Source organism: Salmo salar, chromosome ssa02, assembly GCF_905237065.1.
Source record: "Salmo salar chromosome ssa02, Ssal_v3.1, whole genome shotgun sequence".
Taxonomy (NCBI): Eukaryota; Metazoa; Chordata; class Actinopteri; order Salmoniformes; family Salmonidae; genus Salmo; species Salmo salar.
The window spans coordinates 73,597,058-73,623,432 of NC_059443.1; the positions used below are offsets into that span (position 1 = coordinate 73,597,058).

Genomic DNA, 26,375 nt, shown 5'->3' on the forward strand with positions numbered 1-26,375 from the left:
TTAATTACAGAGAATTGATTTTATAAAATAGCATGTCATATCATTTAATCCATAGTAAAGACACGACAATACTATATATCCACACTAAATACATGCACTAAGATAAACATGGTCAACTCCTGGGCTGCTTTCAAAAACTGTCATGATTTGAGTTGAGGAACAATGTAACTATAGGTGATGAGAGGGTGATTGTGTACAGTGCAGCAAGAGTTTTGTTAACATTTTCCACGTTCCCACCCTGCTAGGGCCATCCTGCCACACGGCTAGCATATCTATAACATTGCAAATGGTTTTGAAAGAGCTGTTATATCATTCAGTAAGTACCGTTGCCATTCGTATTGAAAAGTTAAGACCAACTGAACGCACACCTGGTGTTTTAAAAGCCTAGCATCTCCTTAGTGCATTCAAACCCTTGGCTGAAGCCTGCAGCTAGACCTGCTGCCACCAATACTGGTGAAGCAGACAACATCCCTAGTCCTGCTGTGGCTAGACCGCCATACGCTGCCAGTTTACAGTAAAACGTAATATCACTGGTCTTTCTCTGAGCCTCTTCATAGTCAGCACTGGTGTAGTGTTCTCCTCCATTGTCCTCCACCACCATCTCCTCGATCTTCTCCAGCAGCTCTGTAACCTGAGTCTTGTCTTCTCTCTTGTCATTGATTATGGAGTGATATCTGCCCCCACACATATTGATGAGTCTCCGTAGCTCTTTGCTCTGAGCAAGAAACCCTTTGACTGTTTTGCCCTTCAGTTGATCTCCATGTGTGAACAGCAAGATGGTGTACATTGACGCATCTTCTCCAAAGTTCTCCTGGATCCACTTAACAGTGTTCTTCTCCTCCTCTGTGAACCTCACCCCCAGTCTGATCACCAGCAGGAAGGCGTGGGGTCCTGGGACTGACATGTAGATGGCCTTCTCTATTTCTCTTTTAATCTCTTCTTTAGACATTGTTGTGTCATAGAGCCCCGGGGTGTCGATGACATCAATCTTCCTCCCAGCCACCACTCCACTCTGTTTCTCACTCTGAGCAGTCACAGACACTGGAGATTCCTTCACCTCAAACACTTTTTTACCCAGGATGGTGTTTCCTGTTGCACTCTTCCCTGCTCCAGTCTTCCCCACCAGAACTATCCTCAGGTCAGAAGGCTGCCCTGAAACTGGAAACAGACAAGAAGTGCTTGAGTTCATAGTTTTCAGTAGCCATTTATCAAGACACTATGTGTGTGTTCATGTACAGTATGTGTGTGTGTGTACCTTGGCATTGACCAGTGAAGTCTTGCAGACAGAGTGTCAACAGGAACATAATCTTCAGAGTCCCTCCTGTACCTTGTTCCATCTCTACTACTGCAGCCAATCAAAAACATGGAAACAGGCAATGACCTCAATACAAAATACAAAGTCCACATTTCTTCAGTGACTCATCCAAAGGGTTTGGCCAAGTTCCAACATTCACAGATGAGGAAAGACTAAATTATTTATTTTTTCAGCTATTTGACTTGTAAACAATAAAAACTAGAAAACTAGAAACTATACTGTATGATATGCTGTACAACTGTTGTAAAACACAGTACATTCCCTAATATAGGGCGTACATAACGTAGTCATATATGGCGTATCAAATGACATTCTAAACATGGCTATTATTCTACCGTTGCCTGGCTGCTACATATTAAGACCAGATAGACCAGTTAGAGGGAGTGTTCCCATTACCATCAAATATCACATCTACTGTGTAGACAGACAGGAAAAGTTCAAACAATAATTAAGGAGAATCAGTATAACTGAAACCAGTGCTTAATGAGTAAATTGGGAGGTGTCGGGAACACAAAAGGTGCATTTCTCTGCTCAGACTTTGCTGACGCTAGATGTTACAACGCCAGGAGAGGTATTTTACATATCAGCTAACCACATCATGTGTTTTAGCAATCTGTCAGTCAACCATTGGTTGATGCATGCAACGTCTAAGCAGTGGAACGCGACCTTAGTCAGTACTGTCAAAAACCTGCAGGTGTGTCCCACACAGCAACAACCTGCTATAAGATGGGTGTTGACCCAAGATCAGCCTCCTTGAACGAGACACGGTATACTGCACTAGCTCTGCAGTAAACAAGCTAAATGTTTCAGGTAAAATTTTAACCATGTTTCCCCTTTCACTGTTAAACAATATGTATAAATACACACATATAGCAGAATGTGATCGTTAACAGCTACATGATTTTACTGTTTTGACATAATCATGATTATTTATGCATAAATGTTAACAGACCTGGTATCAATAAAATGTCTACTTAATATTGTGCTACAGTTATTAAAATACTGTAGAGTAGATTGTTATACAACATTTATTTAGTAAGGTAGTTAAGTTGAATACTCACTTTTAGTGTGGTTTCACAGATCTGTTAATTGTTGTCCCCTGTTGTCACTGAGAGAACTGAAGCAGTGGGCCTGCTGGTTTTGCATAGCCAGATGCCGCAGGTGGGTGGAGATTTACCTCAACGACCAATGGAATGGTCTATAACTCATGCAAAACTAAAGCGCCCAATATGCTGCACCTTACATTCTGTTAAGTTTCATTTTTCCAGCAACTAGTCATTTCTAGCCAATGAGAGAGTGCTGCTAGGCAAATATTATTCTACTCAGGACTGAATTCTGATTGGATGTTGCTTTTTAACTTTAACCTTGGCTACTTGCCAGAATCAGAAGATAGGCCACATCTTTGGGTAAGACGAAATGTGTTGGACACATGGGACACAAAAAAAGGTTAAAAATGTAATAACATATAAAACTGCATTTTCAAATGTAACTTTATACTTGCCTAGCCTGGTCCCAGATCTGTTTGTTCTCTTTAAAGTATTGTAACAAAACTGTCTTGATACATATATTTAGACCGGTTGTGACATTTCTTACATTATTTTAAGGCTGGTTATGACACCTACATAAAGAGTCAAAACCCACAGAACCTACCACTGTAGTTATTTTATGGATGGTTATGACACCTACATAAGAGTCAAAACACACAGAACCTACCACTGTAGTTATTTTATGGATGGTTATGACACCTACATAAGAGTCAAAACCCACAGAACCTACCACTGTAGTTATTTTATGGTTGGTTATGACACCTACATAAGAGTCAAAACCCACAGAACCTACCACTGTAGTTATTTTATGGCTGGTTATGACACCTACATAGTCAAAACCCACAGAACCTACCACACAAGGCAAAACATTCCATTACAACATAGCCTATATCATTTTCTGAAATTGACCTTTGACCATTAAATGATCATTGTAATTGCGCACACATTGATGTCATACATGCACCTACCCCAATGCTCTGCTGCTGATGACTGGGATGAATGCAGAATTTTGTCATGAGACTGAGAGAAAGTCATGTTTTTTTCCATCATACCTTAAAATAAACTTGTAGAAAATACACTTTATGAGACGATAAAGAAGCATTATGACCATCCTAATCATATAAGTCAGATAGGCCTATCATGCCCTTATGTCAGTCATCAGTCAAAAATAGGGTGTCTTGTCCTGCTCCTGAAATATGCTCCTCCATTCATCCAACTTTTTGCCTTGTGTGGTAGGTTCTGTGGGTTTTGACTCTGAAAAGTGCAAATCAATCCCAGAACAACAGCAAAGGACCTTGTGAAGATGCTGGAGGAAACAGGTACAAAGGTATCTATATCCACAGTAAAACGAGTCCTATATCGACATAACCTGAAAGGCCGCTCAGCAAGGAAGAAGCCACTGCTCCATGGGGACAAAGATCGTATTTTTTGGAGAAATATCCTCTGGTCTGATGAAACAAAAATAGAACTATTTGGCCAAAATGACCATCATTATGTTTGGAGGATAAAGGGGGAGGCTTGCAATCCAAACAACACCATCCCAACCGTGAAGCATGGGGGTGGCAGCATCATGTTGTGGGTGTGCTTTGCTGCAGGAGGGACTGGTGCACTTCACAAAATAGATGGCATCATGAGGATGGAACATTTTGTGTATATATTGAAGCAACATCTCAAGACATCAGTCAGGAAGTTAAATCTTGGTCGCAAATTGGTCTTGCAAATGGACAATGACCGCAAGCATACTTCCAAAGTTGTGGCAAAATGGCTTAAGGACAACAAAGTCAAGGTATTGGAGTGGCCATCACAAAGCCGTGACCTCAAACCTATAGAAAATGTGGGCAGAACTGAAAAAGCGTATGTGAGCAAGGAGGCCTACATACCTGATTCAGTTACACCAGCTCTGTCAGGAGCCAAAATTCACCCAACTTATTGTGGGAAGCTTGTGGAAGGCTACCTGAAACATTTGACCCAAGTTATACAATTTAAAGGCAACGCTACCAAATACTAATTGAGTGTATGTAAACTTCTGACCCACTGGGAATGTGATGAAGGAAATAAAATAGAGGCAAAATAATTACAATTTAGCATTAACACTGGATTGATAGATGTGCAGATGATGTGCAAGTAGAGATACTGGGGTGCAAAAGAGCAAGTTAATTAAATAACAATATGGGGATGAGGTACTTGGGTGTGCTATCTACAGATTGGCTGTGTACAGGTACAGTGATCGGTAAGCTGATGCTTAAAGATAGAGAGGGACATAAGTCTCCAGCTTCAGTGATTTTTGCAGTTTGTTCCAGTTATTGGCAGCAGTGAACTGGAAGTAAAGGCGGCCAAAGGGAGTGTTGGCTTTAGGGATGACCAGTGAAATATACCTGCTGGAGCGCGTGCCACAGGTGGGTGTTGCTATGGTAGCCTTCCACAAGCTTCCCACAATAAGTTGGGTGAATTTTGGCCCATTCCTCCTGACAGAGCTGGTGTAACCGAGTCAGGTTTGTAGGCCTCCTTGCTCACACACGCTTTTTCAGTTCTGCCCACACATTTTCTATAGGTTTGAGGTCAGGGCTTTGTGATGGCCACTCCAATACGTTGACTTTGTTGTCCTTAAGCCATTTTGCTACAACTTCGGAAGTATGCTTGGGGTCATTGTCAATTTGCAAGACCAATTTGCAACCAAGCTTTAAATTCCTGACTGATGTCTTGAGATGTTGCTTCAATATATCCCCAATTTTCCGTCCTCATGTTGCCATCTATTTTGTGAAGTGCACCAGTCCCTCCTGCAGCAAAGCACCCCCACAACATGATGCTGCCACCCCCATGCCTCACAGTTGGGATGGTGTTCTTCGGCTTGCAAGCGTCCCGCTTTTCCTCAAAACATAAAAATTGTTATTTTTTTGCCAAACAGTTCTATTTTTGTTTCATCAGACCAGAGGACATTTCTCCAAAATGTATGACCTTTGTCCCCATGTGGAGTTGCAAACCGTAGTGTGTCTTTTTTATGGAGGTTTTGGAGCAGTGGCTTCTTCCTTGCTGAGCGGCCTTTCAGGTTATGATGATATAGGACTCGTTTTACTGTGGATATAGATACTTTTGTACCCGTTTCCTCCAGCATCTTCACAAGGTCCTTTGCTGTTGTTCTGAGATTGATTTGCACTTTTCGCACAAAAGTACGTTCATCTCTAGGAGACAGAACGCGTCTCCTTCCTGAGCGGTATGACGGCTGCGTGGTCCCATGGTGTTTATACTTGCGTACTATTGTTTATACAGACGAACGTGGTACCTTCAGGCATTTGGAAATTGCTCCCAAGGATGAACCAGACTTGGAGGTCCACATTTTTTCTGAGGTCTTGGCTGATTTCTTTTGATTTTCCCATGATGTCAAGCAAAGAGGCAATGAGTTTCAAGGTGGGCGTTGAAATGCATCCACAGGTACACCTCCAATTGACTCAAATGATGTCAATTAGCCCATCAGAAGCTTCTAAAGCCATGGCATCATTTTCTGGAATTCTCCAAGCTGTTTAAAGGCACATTCAACTTAGTCTATGTAAAGTTTCTACTCACTGGAATTGATACAGTGAATTATAAGTGAAATAATCTGTCTGTAAACAATTGTTGGAAAAATTACTTGTGTCATGCACAAAGTAAATGTCCTAACTGACTTGGCAAAACTATAGTTTGTTAACAAGAAATTTGTGGAGTTGTTGAAAAACAAGATAATCACTCCAAACTAAGTGAATGTAAACTTACGACTTCAACTGTAGGTTATCAGTTGTAGTAAACTGGCATATTTATGTTTACCAATAGATGGCGGTGTTGGCTCGATGGGGGTTTGCTTTCCGCTCTCCGTAGCCATTTCCTATGTCTGCCTATATAACCGTGATTAAGAAAGCTTCAGGTAGCTTATGCCAGGTGCATTAGCGAATGTTATTCTAAGTTACAATTAAATACTAAACCGTACTTACGTGTCAGGAGTCATCAATCTAAGAAGCCTCTAAGGATATTACATATTTGGCGACAAGGATAACTATGGAGGACTGCGTTGGATTTTTTTGCCACGCATTTAATGGAGTGTTTGGCATGCGACGCGGGATGTGAGACTCAAGTGAGCGGTGGAAGATTCTGAAGGCCTGATTTCCTGGATACGGGTAGGACAAATTATTGACTGTGTGAGGGGAGAGAGAATCGGAAAAGATGGCTTTGGCAACAATAGGCTCGCTACCACCATTTGATCCTATAAATCAGGAATGGGAGGAGTACTGTGAAATAATGTAACATTTCTTTGCTGCTAATGAAATAACTGATGCTCTGAGTAGGCTGCCCGTTCCAGAAGTCATCATTCAGGAAGAAGAAAATGACCAGGTCTTGATGATCGATGTGTCGGATGATGTGCCGGTGAACACCGTACAAATCAGGCAATGGACTTCAAAGGATGTGACATTATCACAAGTGCATGAATTTATCCTGAAAGGATGGCCTACAGTGACAGAGCCTCAGATCAAGCCTTACTATGCTCGCTGCTTGGCCTTGAGTGTTGGAGATGGGTGTGTTCTGTGGGGTTCAAGAGTAGTTATCCCATTGCAAGGGCGGGGTATTATTATTTTACCTTTATTTAACTAGGCAAGTCAGTGGGGTAGGGGGCAGTATTTTCACGGCCGGATGATAAACGTACCCAAATTAAACGGCCTACTACTCGGGCCCAGGAACTAGAATATGCATATTATTAGTAGATTTGGATAGAAAACACTCTGAAGTTTCCAAAACTGTTTGAATGATGTCTGTGAGTATACTACTGATTAATTTTTAGAATGTGGAAGAACAGTATATATCCAGTGATGATTTCAGTTTGTGGAAGAACAGTATATGTGACATTTTGCATGACACTTGTAAGATGTCCTTTTTTAACACCTGATATGATGTTTTAAGTACTTTCAAGTACAGATGCCCTTCCTGTAAATAACTTAAATGCAATATGTAGTTAATTCATTTGTATGGAGGTTCATTTAAAGGTGGTCTATCAACTTTAGCACTGATGACTTTCCTTAAAAGTTGAGTCATGAAATCTTAGTCTCATTTAAAATGAAGCCCTCAATGTGAACATACCATAGAATAACTACAAAAATAGAATACAATTAAATTAATTCAATCAAAAGAAGCACAACTTGTACATATCAAATATGGATCAATGTGATGTGCCAATATGCATGTCCATTATGCAGGTCCCTAAGGTCAATATTACAAAACGTTCAGAAAACCATTCTCTTTGCGTTTAACACTATGATCAGCAATTAAGTTTTCAATTGCGTTAAACCCATGCTAAAGGCAAGAAATGTCCTTCTGTACTGAGGTGACAGCAGTAAATAAGTATTAACTGCTTAGAGTTAATGCTAAATGTGGTGACAGAGAGATGTACTGTATATTGTAATGAATAAAAAAAGGGAATCATTAGGATATTTTATTGTTAGAACAACATGTTGCATGTTGATGGGATGTTAGTAAACTATTTTCTGTGCAATACCTGTGACTTTTAACCACCTCACTGAGGTGATCTGTAGTCCAGCTGGTCGCTTGAGGACAGAATCTGGAAGGTGCCTGAAGACTTCACATTGCATCCTCATCACCTTGAATGGTTTTGCTGGTTGTGCTTCAAGTATCATCTTTGAAACATCATCAGGTGTATGAAGGACTGACTCCTTGCACCTCTTCTCGATGGTGGCAAAAGATCGATCACAAGGAAGAAAAGAATGACCAGAGACCATGAACTTCTGCTCAACTTGGGTAAAGTAACCCATAGAGACGAGCATCGACATCAGATTGAGCATCCGCCAGTTGTTATTCTGCCCACTGCATCTGTCACTGAAGATGATCAACTTGCGCACCTCTGGTTTGGTGAGTGGCGTGAATTTTGGCTTCACCCACTTCAATATGCAGCTTGCTACCTCAATGGACCCTCGGTGTGCAATCCCCTCATGCCAAACACACATGTATGCAGGATCTTCTTTTCCAAGTTCCTGGATGCAAAGGTTAAAATTTGACAGCTACCGCTGGTAGTAGACATTGGAGTGGGTCAGATTAGGGGTGTACATCACCCCCTGTAGATCCACAGAAATGACATGGTAGTCAGCATTGGCTTTAGCCCACTCAGTGTCACTTTGAAGCTGTGTGTAGGCCTTTTCGGCTTTTCGATGGTGCAACTCACTTTCAACTGCAATCTTCCTCTTCTCCTCTTCAGATGTTTCTGCTGACATCTTAGTGAAGAATGCGTCACATTTGCCACAGGTGTCACTCCTGGGTTGGCCGAAATTGAGACTCTGCTGTTTGAAAATGTCCCTATAAACCCAGAGTTTTGCAGATGATGTGGTATTCTTCTCTTTGTAGAACATATACATGTATTGATAGTAAAGCATATACTGTAGCACATTCAGGCTATTGCTTGATCAGGACCCCCATCTTTCACACACTCCCAACCTATACACAGAATGAGTTTGTATTGCACCATTGTGTAACACTGCACTTTTAGAGTTAACGTTAATGTACGTATCATTACTGTGAAAGTTAAACTATGCAAGTGTTCAATATAGCTATTATAATAGGAGTTTTGTCCTATTTCTAACCTGTTCTAAGCCGGAGAGAATCAACGCTTGTTGTTTCTCGTATGGGACAGTGTAGAAACTGTTGAACAGATGCAGCTTGCGCTCATCAGTCAACTTTCCACAATCCTTTCTGCACGTCGTGGAACACACTCTTCCCTGCAGGATACAGTGTAACGTTACATATAACTAGCTAGCTACTGTAGCCATGTCGAATCATCCGGTGGATGGAGAAAAAGTAGCTAGCTATGTTTCCTCTATAATCAAGTAATAACATTTGTAACGATAATGTATAAATTAGTAGCCAACGAACTTAAGCTAATATGTTTTCTCTATAGTTACAAATTAGACAACACAGAACATACATGTTAGTTACTGTACTCTATAGCTAGCTAGCTTGATTGTTTGATATACGGTTCTTCCACATACCTCTTTTGGACAGCTTTTCACAGTTTTTTCTTGATCCTTAAGATTTGTATAGGGTTTTCCCGCATTCCGTAAGATCTTCCTTTGCCTGTCTTTCCATTCTTTTAGTTTTGTTTTACGTTTCTTTCCCACATTTCGGCGATTTTCATCAGCAACAGAAAAGTTGTGCGCTTGTCCATCCATTCTGAGTGGTGCACATAAACGGTTATTCCACGAGAGCCTATCTTTAAAGTTAAAATGATTGTTAATTAGTGCGTGGAAAGCTTGTGAAACCGGTTCACTATAGAAAAATGTCACATATACGGTTCTTCGTCTGTAGGATTCAATTGTTGTGCTGATTCACCGGCAGTATTGGAGGCAAAATATTTTATGAACGTCACGCGCCAATGTAAAATGCTGTTTTTGGATATAAATATGAACTTTATCGAACAAAACATGTGTGCTTTTTCTTGTGTTGGAACTGTCCTAACATAATCTAACTTTATGCTTTCGCCATAAAGCCTTTTTGAAATCGGACAATGTGGTTACATTAACCTGTTATGGCTAGGGGGCAGTATTTTCACAGCCGGATAAAAAACGTACCCGATTTAATCTGATTATTACTCCTGCCCAGAAACTAGAATATGCATATAATTATTAGCTTTGGATAGAAAACACTCCAAAGTTTCTAAAACTGTTTGAATGGTTTCTGTGAGTATAACAGAACTCATTTGGCAGGCCAAAACCTGAGAAGATTCCATGCAGGAAGTGGCCTGTCTGACAATTTCTTGCCCTTCTTGATTATCTCTATCCATTACAGAGGATCTCTGCTGTTACGTGACACTTCCTACTGCTCCCATGGGCTCTCAGAAGGCGGCAAAAAGCTGAATCGTGGCTTTGCAGGCTCTGGTTGAAAAAAAGTAGCGCGTTTGGGTAGTGGCTGGTTACAGTACTGTGAGACTCAGGCTCGTGCCCGCGTCGACAGAATGCTTTGTTTTCTTTCGTCTGTTTACCTGAACGCAGATTCCCGGTCGGAATATTATCGCTTTTTTACGAGAAAAATGGCATAAAAATTGATTTTAAACAACGGTTGACATGCTTCGAAGTACGTTAATGGAATATTTAGAAATCTTTTGTCACGAATTGCGCCATGCTCGTGACCCTTATTTACACTTCGGATAGTGTCTTGAACGCACGAACAAAACACCGCTATTTGGATATAACAATGGATTATTTTGGACCAAACCAACATTTGTTATTGAAGTAGCAGTCCTGGCAGTGCATTCTGACGAAGACAACAAAGGTAATCAAACTTTTGTAATAGTAAATCGGAGTTTGGTCAGGGCTAAACTTGGTCGGTGTCTAAATGGCTAGCCGTGATGGCTGGGCTATCTACTGAGAATATTGCAAAATGTGCTTTCACCGAAAAGCTATTTTAAAATCGGACATATCGAGTGCATAGAGGAGTTCTGTATCTATAATTCTTAAAATAATTGTTATGTTTTTTGTGAACGTTTATCGTGAGTAATTTAGTAAATTCACCGGATGTTTGCGGGGGGTATGCTAGTTCTGAACGTCACATGCTAATGTAAAAAAGCAGTTTTTTGATATAAATATGAACTTGATTGAACAAAACATTCATGCATTGTATAACATAATGTCCTAGGGTTGTCATCTGATGAAGATCATCAAGGTTAGTGCTGCATTTAGCTGTGGTTTTGTTTTTTGTGACATTATATGCTAGCTTGAAAAATGGGTGTCTGATTATTTCTGGCTTGGTACTCTGCTGACATAATCTAATGTTTTGCTTTCGCTGTAAAGCCTTTTTGAAATTGGACAGTGTGGTTAGATTAACGAGAGCCTTGTCTTTAAAATGCTGTAAAATAGTCATATGTTTGAAAAATGGAAGTTTTCGGATTTTAGAGGAGTTTGTATTTCGCGCCACGCCCATCATTGGATATTGGAGCAGGTGTTCCGCTAGCGGAACGTCTAGATGTAAGAGGTTAAGGAGACGTGTACCTTTAAAATGGTGTAAAATAGTCCTTTGTTTGAGAACTTTGAATTATGACATTTTGTGGTTTTGAATGTGGCGCTCTGATTTTTCACTGGCTGTTGAATAGTATGAACCGTGGGTGGGACGCTAGCGTCCCACCTGCCCAAGAGAGGTTAAGAAAAAAATCTTATTTCAATGATGGCCTAGGAACAGTGGATTAACTGCCTTGTTCAGTGGCAGAACAACAGATTTTACCTTGTCAGCTAGGGGACTCGATTTTACAACCTTTTGCTTATTAGTCCAACACTCTAACCACTAGGCTACCTGACGCCCTGACGTTGGTGCATCAGTTGCATCCAGGTATGTCGAGAATGAAAGACCTAGCGAGGTCATACATCTGGTGGCCAAAGATGGACCACGATGTGGAAAATGAGGTTAGCCGGTGAGCAGATTGTCAGAGTAACAGGAAGTCACCCCCCACCACGCCATTACATCCATGGGAATGGCCAGAAAAACCATGGACACGACTACATGTGGACTACGCTGGACCTTTCCTAGGAAATATTTTCCTTGTTCTGATTGATTCTAATTCAAAGTGGATGGATGTTTACCCCATGAACACGTCCACATCATACGCTACAATTAAGAAGTTGAGACAAAGCTTCAGTGTTATGGGATTGCCTCAAATGTTGGTAAGTGACAATGCTACTTGTTTTACAAGCACTGAATTCACAAGTTTCATGAAACAAAATGGAATTCAGCATGTAACGTCGGCCCCTTTTCACCCATCTTCAAACGGATTAGCAGAACGTGCGGTTCAGACCTTGAAGGAGGGGATGAGGAAGATGCAAGGGCCCAGCATTGAATCAAAGGTGTCAAGATTCTTGTTTAGCTACAGGATTACTCCTCAAGCTACAACTGGGTTGTCACCTGCAGAAATGTTGATGTCAAGGAGGTTAAGATCAACCTTGGATCTCATCAGACCAGACCTGAAAGTGAAAATACAACAAAGGCAATGGAATCAAAAATGGAATCATGACAACCAAGCCAAACTCAGAAGTTTCTCACCTGGAGATGATGTCTATACAAGAAACTATGGGTTTGGTCCTAAATGGATTCCAGCTACCATTGAGGATTGCTCAAGACCAGTATCCTATACTGTGATCATCGGAAGTGGACAAAGACTAAGGAGACACGTGGATCAGATGGGAGCTAGAATTCCAGTTCCATCCGGGGATCTGGATCAATGCTTAAACGAGCAGGACAGGACATTGGAACGTTCCCCAGAGTTGCAGTTGGACAAACCACCTGAGACCAACAATGCACAACTTTCTGAGACCACCAGTCCGGGACTACCTCCTCCTGTGAAGTCTCCACAAAAGGACTTCGTTTCACCATCAAGGGGTGAAGATCTGGTGGCACCAGCTACACCACCTCTGAGACGCTCTATTAGAGAGAGACGTCCGCCAGGCTTTTTCACATCCTAAAGGAGATCATGTTTAAAAAAAATAATATATGAAAATAGCATAGCTCAAAAAGGAATTATGTTGGGTTATTAGCTTTAAAGGGGGGGAATGTAGTAACCTGGTATATTTATGTTTACCAATAGATGGCAGTATTGACTCGACGGGGGTTTGCTTTCCGCTATCCGTAGCCATTTTCTATGTCTGCCCATATAACCGCGATTAAGAAAGCTTCAGGTAGCTTAAGCCAGGTGCATTAGCGAATGTTATTCTAAGTTACAATTAAATACTAAACCGTACTTACGTGTCAGGAGTCATCAATCTACATCAGTAGTGATGGGGACTGTTATCATCAGTGATGGGACCTGTTATCAGTAATGATGGTGCTTGTTATCAGTAGTGATGGGGCCTGTTATCAGTAGTGATGGAGCTTGTTATCAGTAGTGATGGGGCCTGTTATAATTAGTGATGGGCCTGTTATCATTAGTGATGGGGATATCAGTAGTGATGGGAACTGTTATCAGCAGTGATGGAGCCTGTTATCAGTAGTGATGGGGCCTGTTATCATTAGTGATGGGGCCTGTTATCAGCAGTGATGGAGCTTGTAATCAGTAGTGATGGGGCCTGTTACCAGTAGTGATGGAGCCTGTAATCAGTAGTGATGGGGCCTGTTACCATTAGTGATGGGGACTGTTATCAGTAGTGATGGGGCCTGTTATCAGTAGTGATGGGACCTGTTATCAGTTGTGATGAGGCCTGTTATCAGTAGTGATGGGCCTGTTATCAGTAGTGATGGGGACTGTTATCAGTAGTGATGGAGATTGTTATCAGTAGTTATGTGACCAGTTATCATTAGTGATGGGGCCTGTTATCAGTAGTGATGGAACCTGTTATCAGTAGTGATGGAGCTTGTTATCAGTAGTGATGGGGCCTGGTATAGGTAGTGATGGGCCTGTTATCAGCAGTGATGGAGCATGTTATCAGTATTGATTGAGCTTGTTATAAGTAGTGGTGGAGCTTTTATCAGTAGTGATGGGAACTGTTATCAGTAGTGATGGAGCTTGTTATCAGTCGTGATGAGGTATGTTATGAATAGTGATGGGGCCTCTTATCATTAGTGATGGAGCTTGTTATCAGTATTGATTGAGCTTGTTATCAGTAGTGATGGAGCCTGTTATTAATAGTGATAGGGCCTGTTATCAGTAGTGTTGGAGCCTGTTATCAGTAGTGATGGAGATTGTTATCATTCGTGATGCGCTAGCGGGATCAAATTCGACAACATCCGGTGAAATCGGAGCGCGCCAAATTCAAAATACAAAATCGTAATATTAAACATTCATGATAATACAAGTGTCATACATGATTCTTCAGCTGAGAATCTTGGTAATCGAACTGCGTTGTCAGATTTCAAAAACGCTTTACGGCAAAAGCATTCGATTGTCTGAGGACAGCGCCTCACATAAGCATATTTTCCAAACCAGTGCAGGCGTCACAAAATAACAAATAGCAATAAAATAAATCACTTACTTTTGAAGATCTTTTCAATCCCAAGGGTCCCAGCTACACGATGAATGGTCGTTTTGTTCAATAAAGTCCTTCTTTATATCCCAAAAACGCTGTTCAGTTGGCGCCATTGAATTGAATGATCCAGTCCTTCAACATGCATACAAAGGGTTCCAAAAAGTTCCCAGCAAAGTTCGTCCAAACGAGTCAAACGATGTTTTTTATTAATCCTCAGGTTGTGTAATATCTAAATAAACGATAATATTTCAGACGGAGTTTACTATGTTCAATAGCAAAGGAAAAGAACGAAGAGCGCACCCACTTTCACCCGCGCAAAAAGACTACTTTTGCCCTGGTGCTCAACTTGGAAAGACTACAAATACTTCTTCATTTGACAAAAAAACAAGCCTAAAACCTTGTATAAAGACTGTTGACATCTACTGGAAGCCATAGGAACTGCAATCTGGGAGGTGGAAATTAGATCTTTCAATAGCATTGCATTGGAAGTCATTCAGAGCTCAAAAAAAATAATTCCGGATCGATTTTCCTCGGGTTTTTGCCTGCTATATCAGTTATGTTATACTCACAGACATTATTTTAACAGTTTTAGAAACTTCAGAGTGATTTCTATCCAATTCGACCAATTATATGCATATCCTAGCTTCTGGGCCTGAGTAACAGGCAGTTTACAGTTTAACAGGCAATTCAGGAAACTAGCCTTACTCGCAGAGAAGTTATCAGCAGTGATGGAGCTTGTTATCAGCAGTGATGGGGCCTGTTATCAGTAGTGATGGGGACTGTTATCAGTAGTGATGGAGCCTGTTATCAATAGTGATGGAGCCTTTTATCAGTAGTGATGGGGGACCAGTAGTGACAGGTGCTGTTACCAGTAGTGATGGGGGCTGTTATCAGTAGCGATGGAGAATGATATCAGTAGTGATAGATCCTGTTATGAGTAGTGATGGGGGCTGTTTTCAGTAGTGATGGGGATGTTATGAATAATAGTGGAGCTTTTTATCAGTAGTGAAAGACAAATTCAACTCCATCTTTCATCGAATCATGGCTTATTCATCACAAAACCATTTGATGTTGCCAATTATTTTCATGATTACTTCAAAGATGGCAAACTTAGGCAGGAAATACCACCAATGAACAGTGAGCCATCATATTCCTGCATAAAAAATTGTAAAAGAAAAGCATTTTCTGGTTCTAACAGCAGACCTTGCTCCCAGCTCTGAGCAAACAGTTGGAAAAAAATGTGTTTGACCAAATGCTATTTCTGTGTAAACAAATTCACAACAGGCTTTCAGCATGCTTATAGAGAAGGGCACTCAACATGTACTGCACTGACACAAATGACTGATGATTGGTTGAAAGAAATGAATTATAACATGACTGTGGGAGCTGTACTATTAGATTTCAGTTCAGCCTTTGATATTATCAGTAGTGTAAAAATATTTGTATATATCAATCAGGGCTGGTAGGACCCCTGGGGGTACTTGGCCTTTCCAAAGAGGGTACTTGAGAAGACTCATGAGACAATAGGCTTACTGGTAAAATCGCATGAGGGGGTTCTTCAGGATTAATCCGGGCAGAGCAAAATGTACTTGGTGGTACAGTAAACGAAAAAGGTTAAGAAACACTGGCCTTCTTATTTAGTGTTGTGTTCAAGGTCACCACTAGAGGGACCCATAAGACCAGAGAGTGTTGTGTTCAAGGTCACCACTAGAGGGACCCATCAAACCAGAGAGTGTTGTGTTCAAGGTCACCACTAGAGGGACCCATCTGACCAAATCAGGACAAAGAGCCAAAGGACAATGATGAGTTCAGTTGTTATAAAATATTTATTATAAACTCCTCACAATAGTTTACATATATTTTCATAAATGGTTTTCCTTCAGAAATAATTTTGTGTAAAAACAAAAGACAGTCTGACCTAAACAAGTGACAGAGAAGTTTACACTACTGTTTGTAGATATTTTCAAAAAATGTTGATTCTTCATCCGAATATGAATCTTTAGATGCTTTCCCCTCCCTATCACAAGTCATTGGCCGTGGTTTAAATCAGTGAAATGCGTCCTGCTTCCTAACCTAATTATATTGCTACTGATGTTGTCGGCAACTCAATTGGTGACACAAGCTCTGCTGTTCCAGCGATTAAAAAACAAGTTCCTACCTTTGCTACGGCTTTCCCTAACTTTCAATCTTTCGCCAACTGTCTGTCTGTTCTTGGGCTCTCAGAGCTTCCTGATACATGTCACTGGTGTAGTACTGTCCTCCATTCCCCTCCACCATCTCCTCTATCATCTCACTGGTGTAGTACTGTCCTCCATTCCCCTCCACCATCTCCTCTGTCATCTCACTGGTGTAGTACTGTCCTCCCTTCCCCTCCACCATCTCCTCTATCATCTCACTGGTATAGTACTGTCCTCCATTCCCCTCCACCATCTCCTCTATCATCTCACTGGTATAGTACTGTCCTCCATTCCCCTCCACCATCTCCTCTATCATCTCACTGGTGTAGTACTGTCCTCCATTCTCCTCCACCATCTGCTCTATCATCTCACTGGTGTAGTACTGTCCTCCATTCCCCTCCACCATCTCCTCTGTCATCTCACTGGTGTAGTACTCTCCTCCATTCCCATCCACCATCTTCTCTATCATCTCACTGGTGTAGTACTGTCCTCCATTCCCATCCACCATCTCCTCTATCATCTCACTGGTATAGTACTGTCCTCCATTCCCCTCCACCATCTCCTCTGTCATCTCACTGGTGTAGTACTCTCTTCCATTCCCATCCACCATCTTCTCTATCATCTCACTGGTGTAGTACTGTCCTCCATTCCCCTCCACCATCTCCTCTATCATCTCACTGGTATAGTACTGTCCTCCATTCCCCTCCACCATCTCCTCTATCATCTCACTGGTGTAGTACTGTCCTCAATTCCCCTCCACCATCTCCTCTGTCATCTCACTGGTGTAGTACTCTCCTCCATTCCCATCCACCATCTTCTCTATCATCTCACTGGTGTAGTAATGTCCTCCATTCCCCTCCACCATCTCCTCTATCATCTCACTGGTATAGTACTGTCCTCCATTCCCCTCCACCATCTCCTCTATCATCTCACTGGTGTAGTACTGTCCTCCATTCTCCTCCACCATCTGCTCTATCATCTCACTGGTGTAGTACTCTCCTCCATTCCCCTCCACCATCTCCTCTATCTTCCTCAGCAGCTCTGTGACCTGAGAGCAATCTTTTGTCTGGTTGTTGTGAGAGTGATTTCTAAATCCATAGATGTTTATAAGATCCTGAAGCTCATCGCTTTCTCCCACAAACTTCGACTAATTACAATTTAACTGATCTTCACCAGTGAATAATATAATAGTATATTTTGAAGGCTGCCCTGAATCTGTAAACCAAACATGAAAAGTAAAAATTACAATGCAAGCCATTGGTTTTGCTTCACATTTTCTTTTGTAATTGTGAGAAATTAAGAGAAATTCTAGACTCTAGACTTCTTCTCCAAAGTTCTCCTGGATCCACTTCACAGTGTTCCTCTCCTCATCTGTGAACCTTGTCAGTCTGATCACCAGCAGCAACATGTCCTGGCTTGTCTATACATCCATCTCACTCTTCATTGCCTTTTCAGCGAGCGTTGTGTCAAAGAGACCAGGGCCCGGTTTCCCAAAAAGCTATGTTCATTGTTAGAACCTTTCATAGGAGCATTGTTAAAGCTCTGAGCTGTGGTGACTGCAACTGTGCTGTCAGATTGTACATTCATAAATTCAGTGTTTCTAGTTCAGAGCGCACACCGGACTCTCTGGGCGATGAGTAGGGTTGATCCGAACATTCTGACCTCACAACTGCAGTCAAGCACCCAAGCTAACTGGCTAACATTGGCTAGCTACTTCCAGACACATAATGAGAGAACACCCCACTCTGACCATTTTACTCACCCTAGCAGAGCTGGTTAGGTTGTTTTCATTTTATCGAGAGTGTTGGTGACTGTAACTGTGCTGCTGGCAAAAATTTTATTTCGCTTATTTGACGACGTTTACTGACAACGGCCATATTTAATTGGTGTTGAGCGTTCGTAAATTCATAAGTTATTTTGCTCTCTCTGGCACACTGAGACGAGAGTGCTCTGAAATCGGAGTAGATTGTCAGACTGAATTTACAAATGCACCCGAAATGTTTACTTGCATAGTGGAGTCTTTTGTTAAGATAAAAAAGCGTTGAGCCTAGAGTGCCAGCTATCACACAGTACAATACTGCTAGAGTTGACATCTCCATTAAGGATTTAAAATGTTATTGTATTTATAAAGCTTTTATGTAACTTTTGATTGTTTCCTCGTGTCATATTTTATTTTTATTTGTAGATAAATAATGAACCATAATCCCAACTCATGATGTTACTACCCTGCATGAATCTGCAGGTAGCTAACCAACCAGGTTCAATGTTAGCTAGCTAACATTAGGCTATAGCTAGCCAAGCAAATAGCTCTGAGATATGAATAATAAGATCATACACGTAACGTTAGCTAGCGAGCTAGCCAGCTAACATTAGCTAGCTAACAATGTAAACAATGAACCATAATCACAACTCATGACGTTACTACCTTACAAGAATCTGAAGGTAGCTAACCAACCAGGTTCAATGTTAGCTAGTAAATGGCTCTTTCTGTCAAAATTAGAAATGTGTAATATCTGAAAATGTAGCCAGCTAGACTATTTTACACGTATACATCATTCATGGTTGGACGCGTCTCCTGTCGGATGCCATGCTTGCCCTTAGTTTGAAGATTTAATCCGGCGACAGGTGTTTTCCCCATCTCCTTAGCTATCATATGGCAGGGTAGCCCAGTGGTTAGAGCGTTGGACTAGTAACCGAAAGGTTGCAAGTTTGAATCCCCGAGCTGACAAAGTACAAATCTGTCAGTCTTCCACTGAACAAGGCAGTTAACCCACTGTTCCTAGGCCATCATTGAAAATAAGAATTTGTTCTTTACTGACTTGCCTAGTTAAATAAAGGTAAAATAAATATTTTTGGAAAAAATACTCTAATTCCACTGATTTCAAAACTCAGTCCTCCAGAAAGTGGAGAGCAACACTAATGCAGTTTTAATACACAATACATTTGTTTTTTAAATGTGTTAGACAGGATTACCTAGACATACTGAACAGCTCAAATAGACAGAAGCATGCTAAATGGCAGACCAATCCAAACTTAGCTCTCGGAATGTCCAGCCCACTCATTATCTCAGCCAATCATGGCTAGCGGGAAGGCTGCCAACTTTTTCTTTGGCTAAACCAACTAGGCTCGTAATTTAACAATTGTATTCGTACTTACAGATGGCATACAAGTTTGTTATTAAGGCACATGAAAGTTCACATGTTTCAGAAGGCATTTTTGCCAAAAAACGCATTTTGATAAAAATATAAATGTTTAGGTTCCAACGGCCCTCCTGTGAAGTAGTGACCCACGACATACACCTAGTTTCCTGAAACCGGTCACAAATGTCCTCAAAGGTTGTCCATCAAATGTTCATCAAAGATTGACAAATCACAAAACATTATACAGCACAAGCATGAAACAAAAAATATACGAATAATGGATAATCTGTCAATTTATAAACAGCTCAGACATTTTCAGATAGCCATGGTAATCAACTCGGGGCTCTACGACGTGCTAGCGTAGTGAAACTTAACCTTCCACAGAGTTGCATTATTTTCAGAAAACGCATAGAGAGCCCAGAGATGATTATCCCTTTTATACTATGGCTACAATTTAGCATATTTGCAGCTGGAAATGTGTTCATTTGTAGGAAGAAATGTGTTCAACATCCACTGAAGTTGCTAGCAAGTTTATTAGCTAGCTACTGTAGTTGCCTTGGTAACCAAACAAACAGACTCGCTAGTTTATCTAACCAAAACATCAGTCATAGCTTTCTATTATGAAAATTGAATTCAACAATGCCAAATGTAGAACATGTAAGAATGAACTATAGCTATTGAGTTCTACATTACAAATATACAGTGTGTTATATACAGTTCTAACTTATATATCAGGAAATAATGGATGCTCTAGAATGCCCGTCAAGCCAATCAGAAATGAGTATTCAACGATGTCATGGTATGAACCGGATTAAACACATACAAAAATGCAATTATATAATATAGAAGTTATTTTATTGTAATTGCTGAAGTAATAATTGTTCTACTTAGTGCTGAGCCAGGGAGGGTAAAGGGAGAACATAGACCAGGGAGGGAGGATAGAGGGAGTACACAGACCAGGGAGAAAGGGTAGGGGAGGTACACAGACCAGGGAGAAAGGGTAGGGGAAGTACACAGACCAGGGAGGGAGAACACAGACCAGGGAGGGAGGACACAGACCAGGGAGGGAGGACACAGACCAGGGAGGGAGGATAGAGGGAGTACACAGACCAGGGAGGGAGGATAGAGGGAGTACACAGACCAGGGAGGGAGGATAAAGGGAGTACACAGACCGGGGAGGGAGGATAGAGGGAGTTCACAGACCAGGGAGGGAGGATAGAGGGAGTACACAGACCAGGGAGGGAGGATAGAGGGAGTACACAGACCAGGGAGGGAGGATAGAGGGAGTACACAGACCAGGGAGGGAGGATAGAGGGAGTACACATTTTTCTGAACAGCCTCCTATGTTATTATCCCTGATGCTCTGAATAATAAACATGTTATATAACTAATCATGTTAGAAAGTGTTGAACAACCCCTGATGGTTGTCATTGTACAGTATTAATCAACTGCTACTACTTGACATTAAAATGAGGAAGATAGTGGCACTTCACACTGCTACCTCTTCCTCAATCGTCTAAATGTTCAGCTACTTCATTTGCAAGTAAAGCAGCTCCAACTGGAATTGCTGCGGGTCCTGCTAACACCGCTGTGACAAAAGTTGCTAACAATCCCACAGCTTTTCTCAACATGCCCTTTTGTCTCTTCCTCTCATCCTGTCTCGCTTTCTCTACCCGTTTTCTGGTCTCCTCCTCCTGTTTCTTCTTCTCGGCCTCCTCTTTGTCCTTCTTCTCCTGTTCCTTCCTCTCCTCCTCTTCTTTGATCTTCCTCTGGGCCGCCTTGTACATGTCATTGGTGTAGTGTTGTCCTCCATTCTTCATCACCATCTCATCTATCTTCTTCAGCAGCTCTGTGACCTGATTGTTGTCATTCTTCTTTTTATTATTGAAGACATGATTTCTGCCCTTAAAGACCTTGACGAGTTGCATAATCTCCTCACTCTCACTTAGAAAGTCCACCATTGATTTGTCCTCCAGCTGGTCTCCACCAGTGAACAGAATGATGGTGTACATTGAGGCTTCTTCTCCAAAGTTCTCCTGGATCCACTTCACAGTGTTCCTCTCCTCCTCTGTGAACCTCCCCAGTCTGATCACCAGCAGGAAGGCGTGGGGTCCTGGGACTGACATATAGATGGCCTTTTCTATCTCACTTTTCATCTCTTCTTGAGACATGGTTGTGTCATAGAGCCCCGGGGTGTCGATGACATCAGTCTTCCTGCCCTCCACCACTCCACTCTGTTTCTCACTGTGATCAGTGACAGACTCAGGGGAGAAGGCTTCTTTAAACGACTTTCTCCCCAGGATGGTGTTTCCTGTTGCACTCTTCCCTGATCCAGTCTTCCCTATCAGAACTATCCTTAGTTCAGAGGGCTGCCCTGAATCTGTGAAAACAGAGAAGATAAACGTTTCTGCCATTGTTGTTCAGAACCCACTGCTCGCAAGTTGTCAAGTTCACCACCCCCCACCCCGTCCGCTGGTTGTGCCTGTTTCCCAGTCTGACCTGTAAAGAGACACTCAGCTTGAGAGACCTTAACATTTATTCAACACTTGATTTAGCCTACATCATCATCTGTATTCAGTCTGATTGGCTGATAGGAGCAGCAGATAGAGGAAGAAAATACTTCAGTCTGATTTACTGATAGGAGCAGAGAGAGAGAGAGAGAGAAAGAAAAGACTTCAGTCTGATTGTCTTTTCTTCTTCTGTATGCCCCTATCAGACAAAGGTAAATTACAATCAGTAAAATAAATAAAGCTAACCAGCAGATTAACATCAATCACCAACATCAATGATCAGCTGATAGCCCGCCTTCTTTTCCCCATATCAATCATGTCTTTAGGAGGCACTGAACTGAGTGTGTTGTTGCAGAAATAAATAGGCCTATGATAAAAATGTACACTACAGAGGCATTTTTTTTGTTGAGCACCTGCCCCTGAAAGGTCTGTGCATGGCCCTGGTGTGTGTACGTGCATGCATGTGTGTACGCGGGTGTGTGTGTATACCTTGGCATTGACCAGTGAAGTCTTGCAGACAGAGTGTCAACAGGAACAGAATCTTCCGAGTCCCTCCTCGTCCTCGTTCCATCGCTGCTACAGTCGGCCAATCAAAAACAATCAGAAACAGACGATGACCTCATTACAAAAAAACTAAGCCCACATAAACTAAATTGGAATTTCTTCTCAGCTATTTCACTTTAAAACAATATGAACTAAAAGAAGAGTAATGCTATGTGGTGTAACTGTCGTAAAACAAAGTACATTCCCTAACAACATAACCAGCATCAGGTAAACATAATGTACTCATATAGGGGGTGTCAAATTACGTTCTAAACGTGTATCATTCTACAGTTGACATTCTGCTACGTGTTAGGACCAGATGGACCAGTTCCTGTGCACATGGGATGGCAACTCCAGTTCTCTGGGGCCTGATTGGTGTCACACTTTTCCCCCAGCCCTACATCTAAAACACCTGATTCAACTAATGACATTCTAACCTGAAGACCATCATTAGTTGATTATTGGAGCCAGGTGTGTTAGCTGGGGCTAAAGTATGATCGTGTTTCCCTGCACAGGAGGTTCATTGCATCAACCTATGGTTGCATGCCACATCATCAACTGTGCTGTCGGGCACCAGATCGCTATAGCATATGATGTGGATATTTGATATCTGTGGAGGCTGGTGGGAGAAGATATAGGAGAATGGGCTAATTGTAACGGCTGAAATGGAATCATTGGAACGGTGTTAAACACGTTGTTTCCATGTGTTTGATGTGTAGGAACCATTAAATGTATTCTATTCCAGCCATTACAATAAGCCATCCCTCCTACAGCCTCTGGCTGGTATGTAAAATACCTATCCAGCCGTTGTAATATCTGTCATGCATCATCAATGTAGTCAGGCAGGAATGCACTCAAAGTCACCAAACAGGCCCCAGATGAATGGAGATGCCCATCCCTGCTGTACACTGTGGCATAATGACCTGTCCCTCAGTACCAAGAAACCTGCAGGTGTCCCTCAGTACCAAGAAACCTGCATGTCAGTCCCTCAGAGCAACAACTTGCTATAAGGTGTGTTGACTCAAGGTTTGCCCACTTCAATAAGATATTTTTACAATTTAGTCATTTAGCAGACGCTCTTACCCAGAGCAACTTACAGTAGTGAATGCATACATTTCATGCATTTTTTTTCTTTTTTTCTTCTCCATACTGGCCCCCCGTGGGAATCAAACCGACAACCCTGGCATTGCAAACACCATGCTCTACCAACTGAGCCACAGTGAAGACAGCAGGGTCACCCAACTCACGGCCCACAGGCTGAATTTGGCCAGCAGGTGGTTTAATTTGGCCCACCAATTTTTACTGTAACAACACGAGGAAATCAGCTCCAATACGTTTTTATTTAAGAAATCTGTTCCCAAGTATTCCCACACATAATAGAGAGACGTGATCGTACACAAATTAAAGTCAAACATATCTGTTTGGGCTTCTTGCGGTCAATTTGCAGTCTACAAATGATTTGTAAGTATGTTCCGGCCCCCCGACCATCCCCTACAAAAAAAAACAATCGGACCGTGGCTGAATCTAGCTGATGATCCCTGCAGTATAGGCTACTTAACCCGAGAACTCTCTTAGGTAAATATCATAGACCCTGACCTGTGCTACACTATCTTGTCCTAGACTCTCTGGTTTCTATTTAATGAAACAAGATAAATGTTTCAGGTAAAATTGAAAAACATAATTCTCCTTTCATTGTTATACAATATTAAACCACATGTTTAAATACAAACCGAAGAATGTGATTGTTGACTTTCCAAGAAACTTGTTTATTTTGATTGAATTGTCCTGACATGTCTAGTGATGTCATTGTTTGATTATGTATGCATCAATGTCAACAAACCTGGTATAAATAAAATGTTTACTCAATATTGTGCTACAGTTATTACAATACATTGTTGTACATTTAATTAGTAAGGTAGTTAAGTTGAATACTCACTTTTAGTGTAGTTGCACGTATCTGTTAATTGTCCCCTGTTGTGACCGTGAGAGCTGAAGCTATGTGCTGCACCTTATAGTCAGAGTTAAGTTTAATTTCACTTGTAACTAGTCATTTCTAGCCAATGAGAGAAATAATTCACCTCAGGACAGGCAGAGGCTGAATTCTGATTGGGTGTCACTATTATCAACCTCCTCTGACAACTCAATCTTGGATAAGCCACAACTCTGGGTAAAATGAAATGTGTTGGACACAGATGTCTTCTTCTGGGAAAAAGGTTAAAAATAAAATAGCAAATAAAACATTTTCAAATGTAACTTTATATTTGTCTAGCCTGGTTCCAGATCTGTTTTTCTCTTTCCAACTCCATTGATCACTATCAAGCCATGACAATGAGTGACAAGGAGATGTAATGATATCACACACAGACTGCCACTTTGTCTCATAGTTGTCTAGGTCTTCTAATGTAATTGTTTTAGTCATAACTGTCCTGCTCAGTTTATAGAGGAAAAAGTGCTGTCTAGAACCTCAAATATTTTTTTTATGTTTTTACATTTTATGTCATTTAGCAGACGATCTGATCCAGAGTGACTTACAGGAACAATTAGGGTTAAGTGCCTTGCTTAAGGGCACATTGACACATTTTTCACCTGTTGACATTTATGCAGACATAATCAAACGATGACATCACTAGACATGTCAAGACAAAACAATCACATAAATAGAGGCACACTCGTAGGAAAAAGGGTTCCAATATGGTTCTTTGACTGTACCCATAAGGGAACACTATTTTGTTCCAGTAGAACCCTTTCCACAGAGGGTTCTACATGGAACTCAAAAGGTATCTACCTGGAACCAAAAAGGGTTTTCCTATGGGGGAAGTCGAAGAACTCTTTTGGAACCTTTTTTTCGAATAGTATACTTCTGGCGCCGGAGGGGATGGCTGCCGTTTACGGGCTCCTAACCAACTGTGCTATTTTGATACTTTTTTTTTTGTTTCAAAAATGTTTTACCTATTTTGTACATAATGTTGCTGCAACTGTCTCTTATGACCGAAAAGAGGTTCTGGACATCAGAACAGATTACTCACCTCGACCTGGACTGAAGTTTTTTATGTAACGAGTCCGACACAAATTATATAATGCCTTCTGAGAACAGGCCCAAATCTCCAACATTGGCGTGAAGAAAAGACAGAGAAAAAGGGGGCGGAGGTCGGGCTGCCTTCTGAGAATTCATAGGCGAGTGAGTAAACCTCCACTACCATCCGTTCTACTGGACAACGTGCAATGATGGAAAAATAAAATGGATGATCTACGATTAACACTATCCTACCAATGGGACATTAAAAACTGTAATATATTATATTTCACAGAGTCGTGGCTGAACAACGACACGGATAATATAGAGCTGGCTGGGTTTTCTGTGCATCGGCAGGACAGAGAAGCTACGTCTGGTAAGACGAGGGGCCGGGGTGTGTGTCTATTAGTCAATAACAGCTGGTGCGTGATGTTTAATATTAAAGACGTCTCGAGGTTCTGCTCGTCTGAGGTAGAGTACCTCATGATAAGCTGTAGACCACTCTATCTACCAAGAGAATTCTCATCTATATTATTCATAGCCATCCATTTACCACCACAAACCGATGTTGGCACTAAGACCGCACTCAAAGAGCTGTATAAGGCCATACACAAACAAGAAAATGCTCATCCAAAAGTGGCGCTCCTAGTGTCCGGGGACTT

The 26,375-nt window shown here is 41.5% G+C and overlaps 2 protein-coding genes and 1 pseudogene across 3 annotated transcripts; 1 reads left to right on the plus strand and 2 right to left on the minus strand.

Annotated features, from left to right (window-relative positions):
- On the minus strand, positions 1 to 24,742 carry LOC106595410 (GTPase IMAP family member 7-like). Of its 2 annotated transcripts, none has more exons than XM_045709826.1 (3): positions 24,637 to 24,742; positions 22,647 to 22,733; positions 1 to 1,158 (listed from the first exon to the last, which is right to left on the minus strand). In XM_045709826.1, the coding sequence occupies exons 2-3, from the start codon at positions 22,726 to 22,728 to the stop codon at positions 377 to 379; spliced, it is 864 nt and encodes a 287-aa protein (XP_045565782.1). In that variant the 5' UTR covers positions 22,729 to 22,733; positions 24,637 to 24,742; the 3' UTR covers positions 1 to 376. The 2 variants fall into 2 exon arrangements, with proteins under 2 accessions (XP_045565782.1, XP_014042257.2); XM_014186782.2 differs by lacking the exons at positions 22,647 to 22,733; positions 24,637 to 24,742 and adding exons at positions 1,256 to 1,345; positions 2,377 to 2,548.
- LOC123733222 (uncharacterized protein K02A2.6-like) lies at positions 6,907 to 12,833 on the plus strand (annotated as a pseudogene).
- Positions 20,162 to 22,061, minus strand: LOC123733225 (GTPase IMAP family member 4-like). Its single transcript, XM_045712665.1, has one exon. The coding sequence runs from the start codon at positions 22,059 to 22,061 to the stop codon at positions 21,156 to 21,158; it is 906 nt and encodes a 301-aa protein (XP_045568621.1). The 3' UTR covers positions 20,162 to 21,155.
- Positions 24,743 to 26,375: the final 1,633 nt, after the last annotated feature.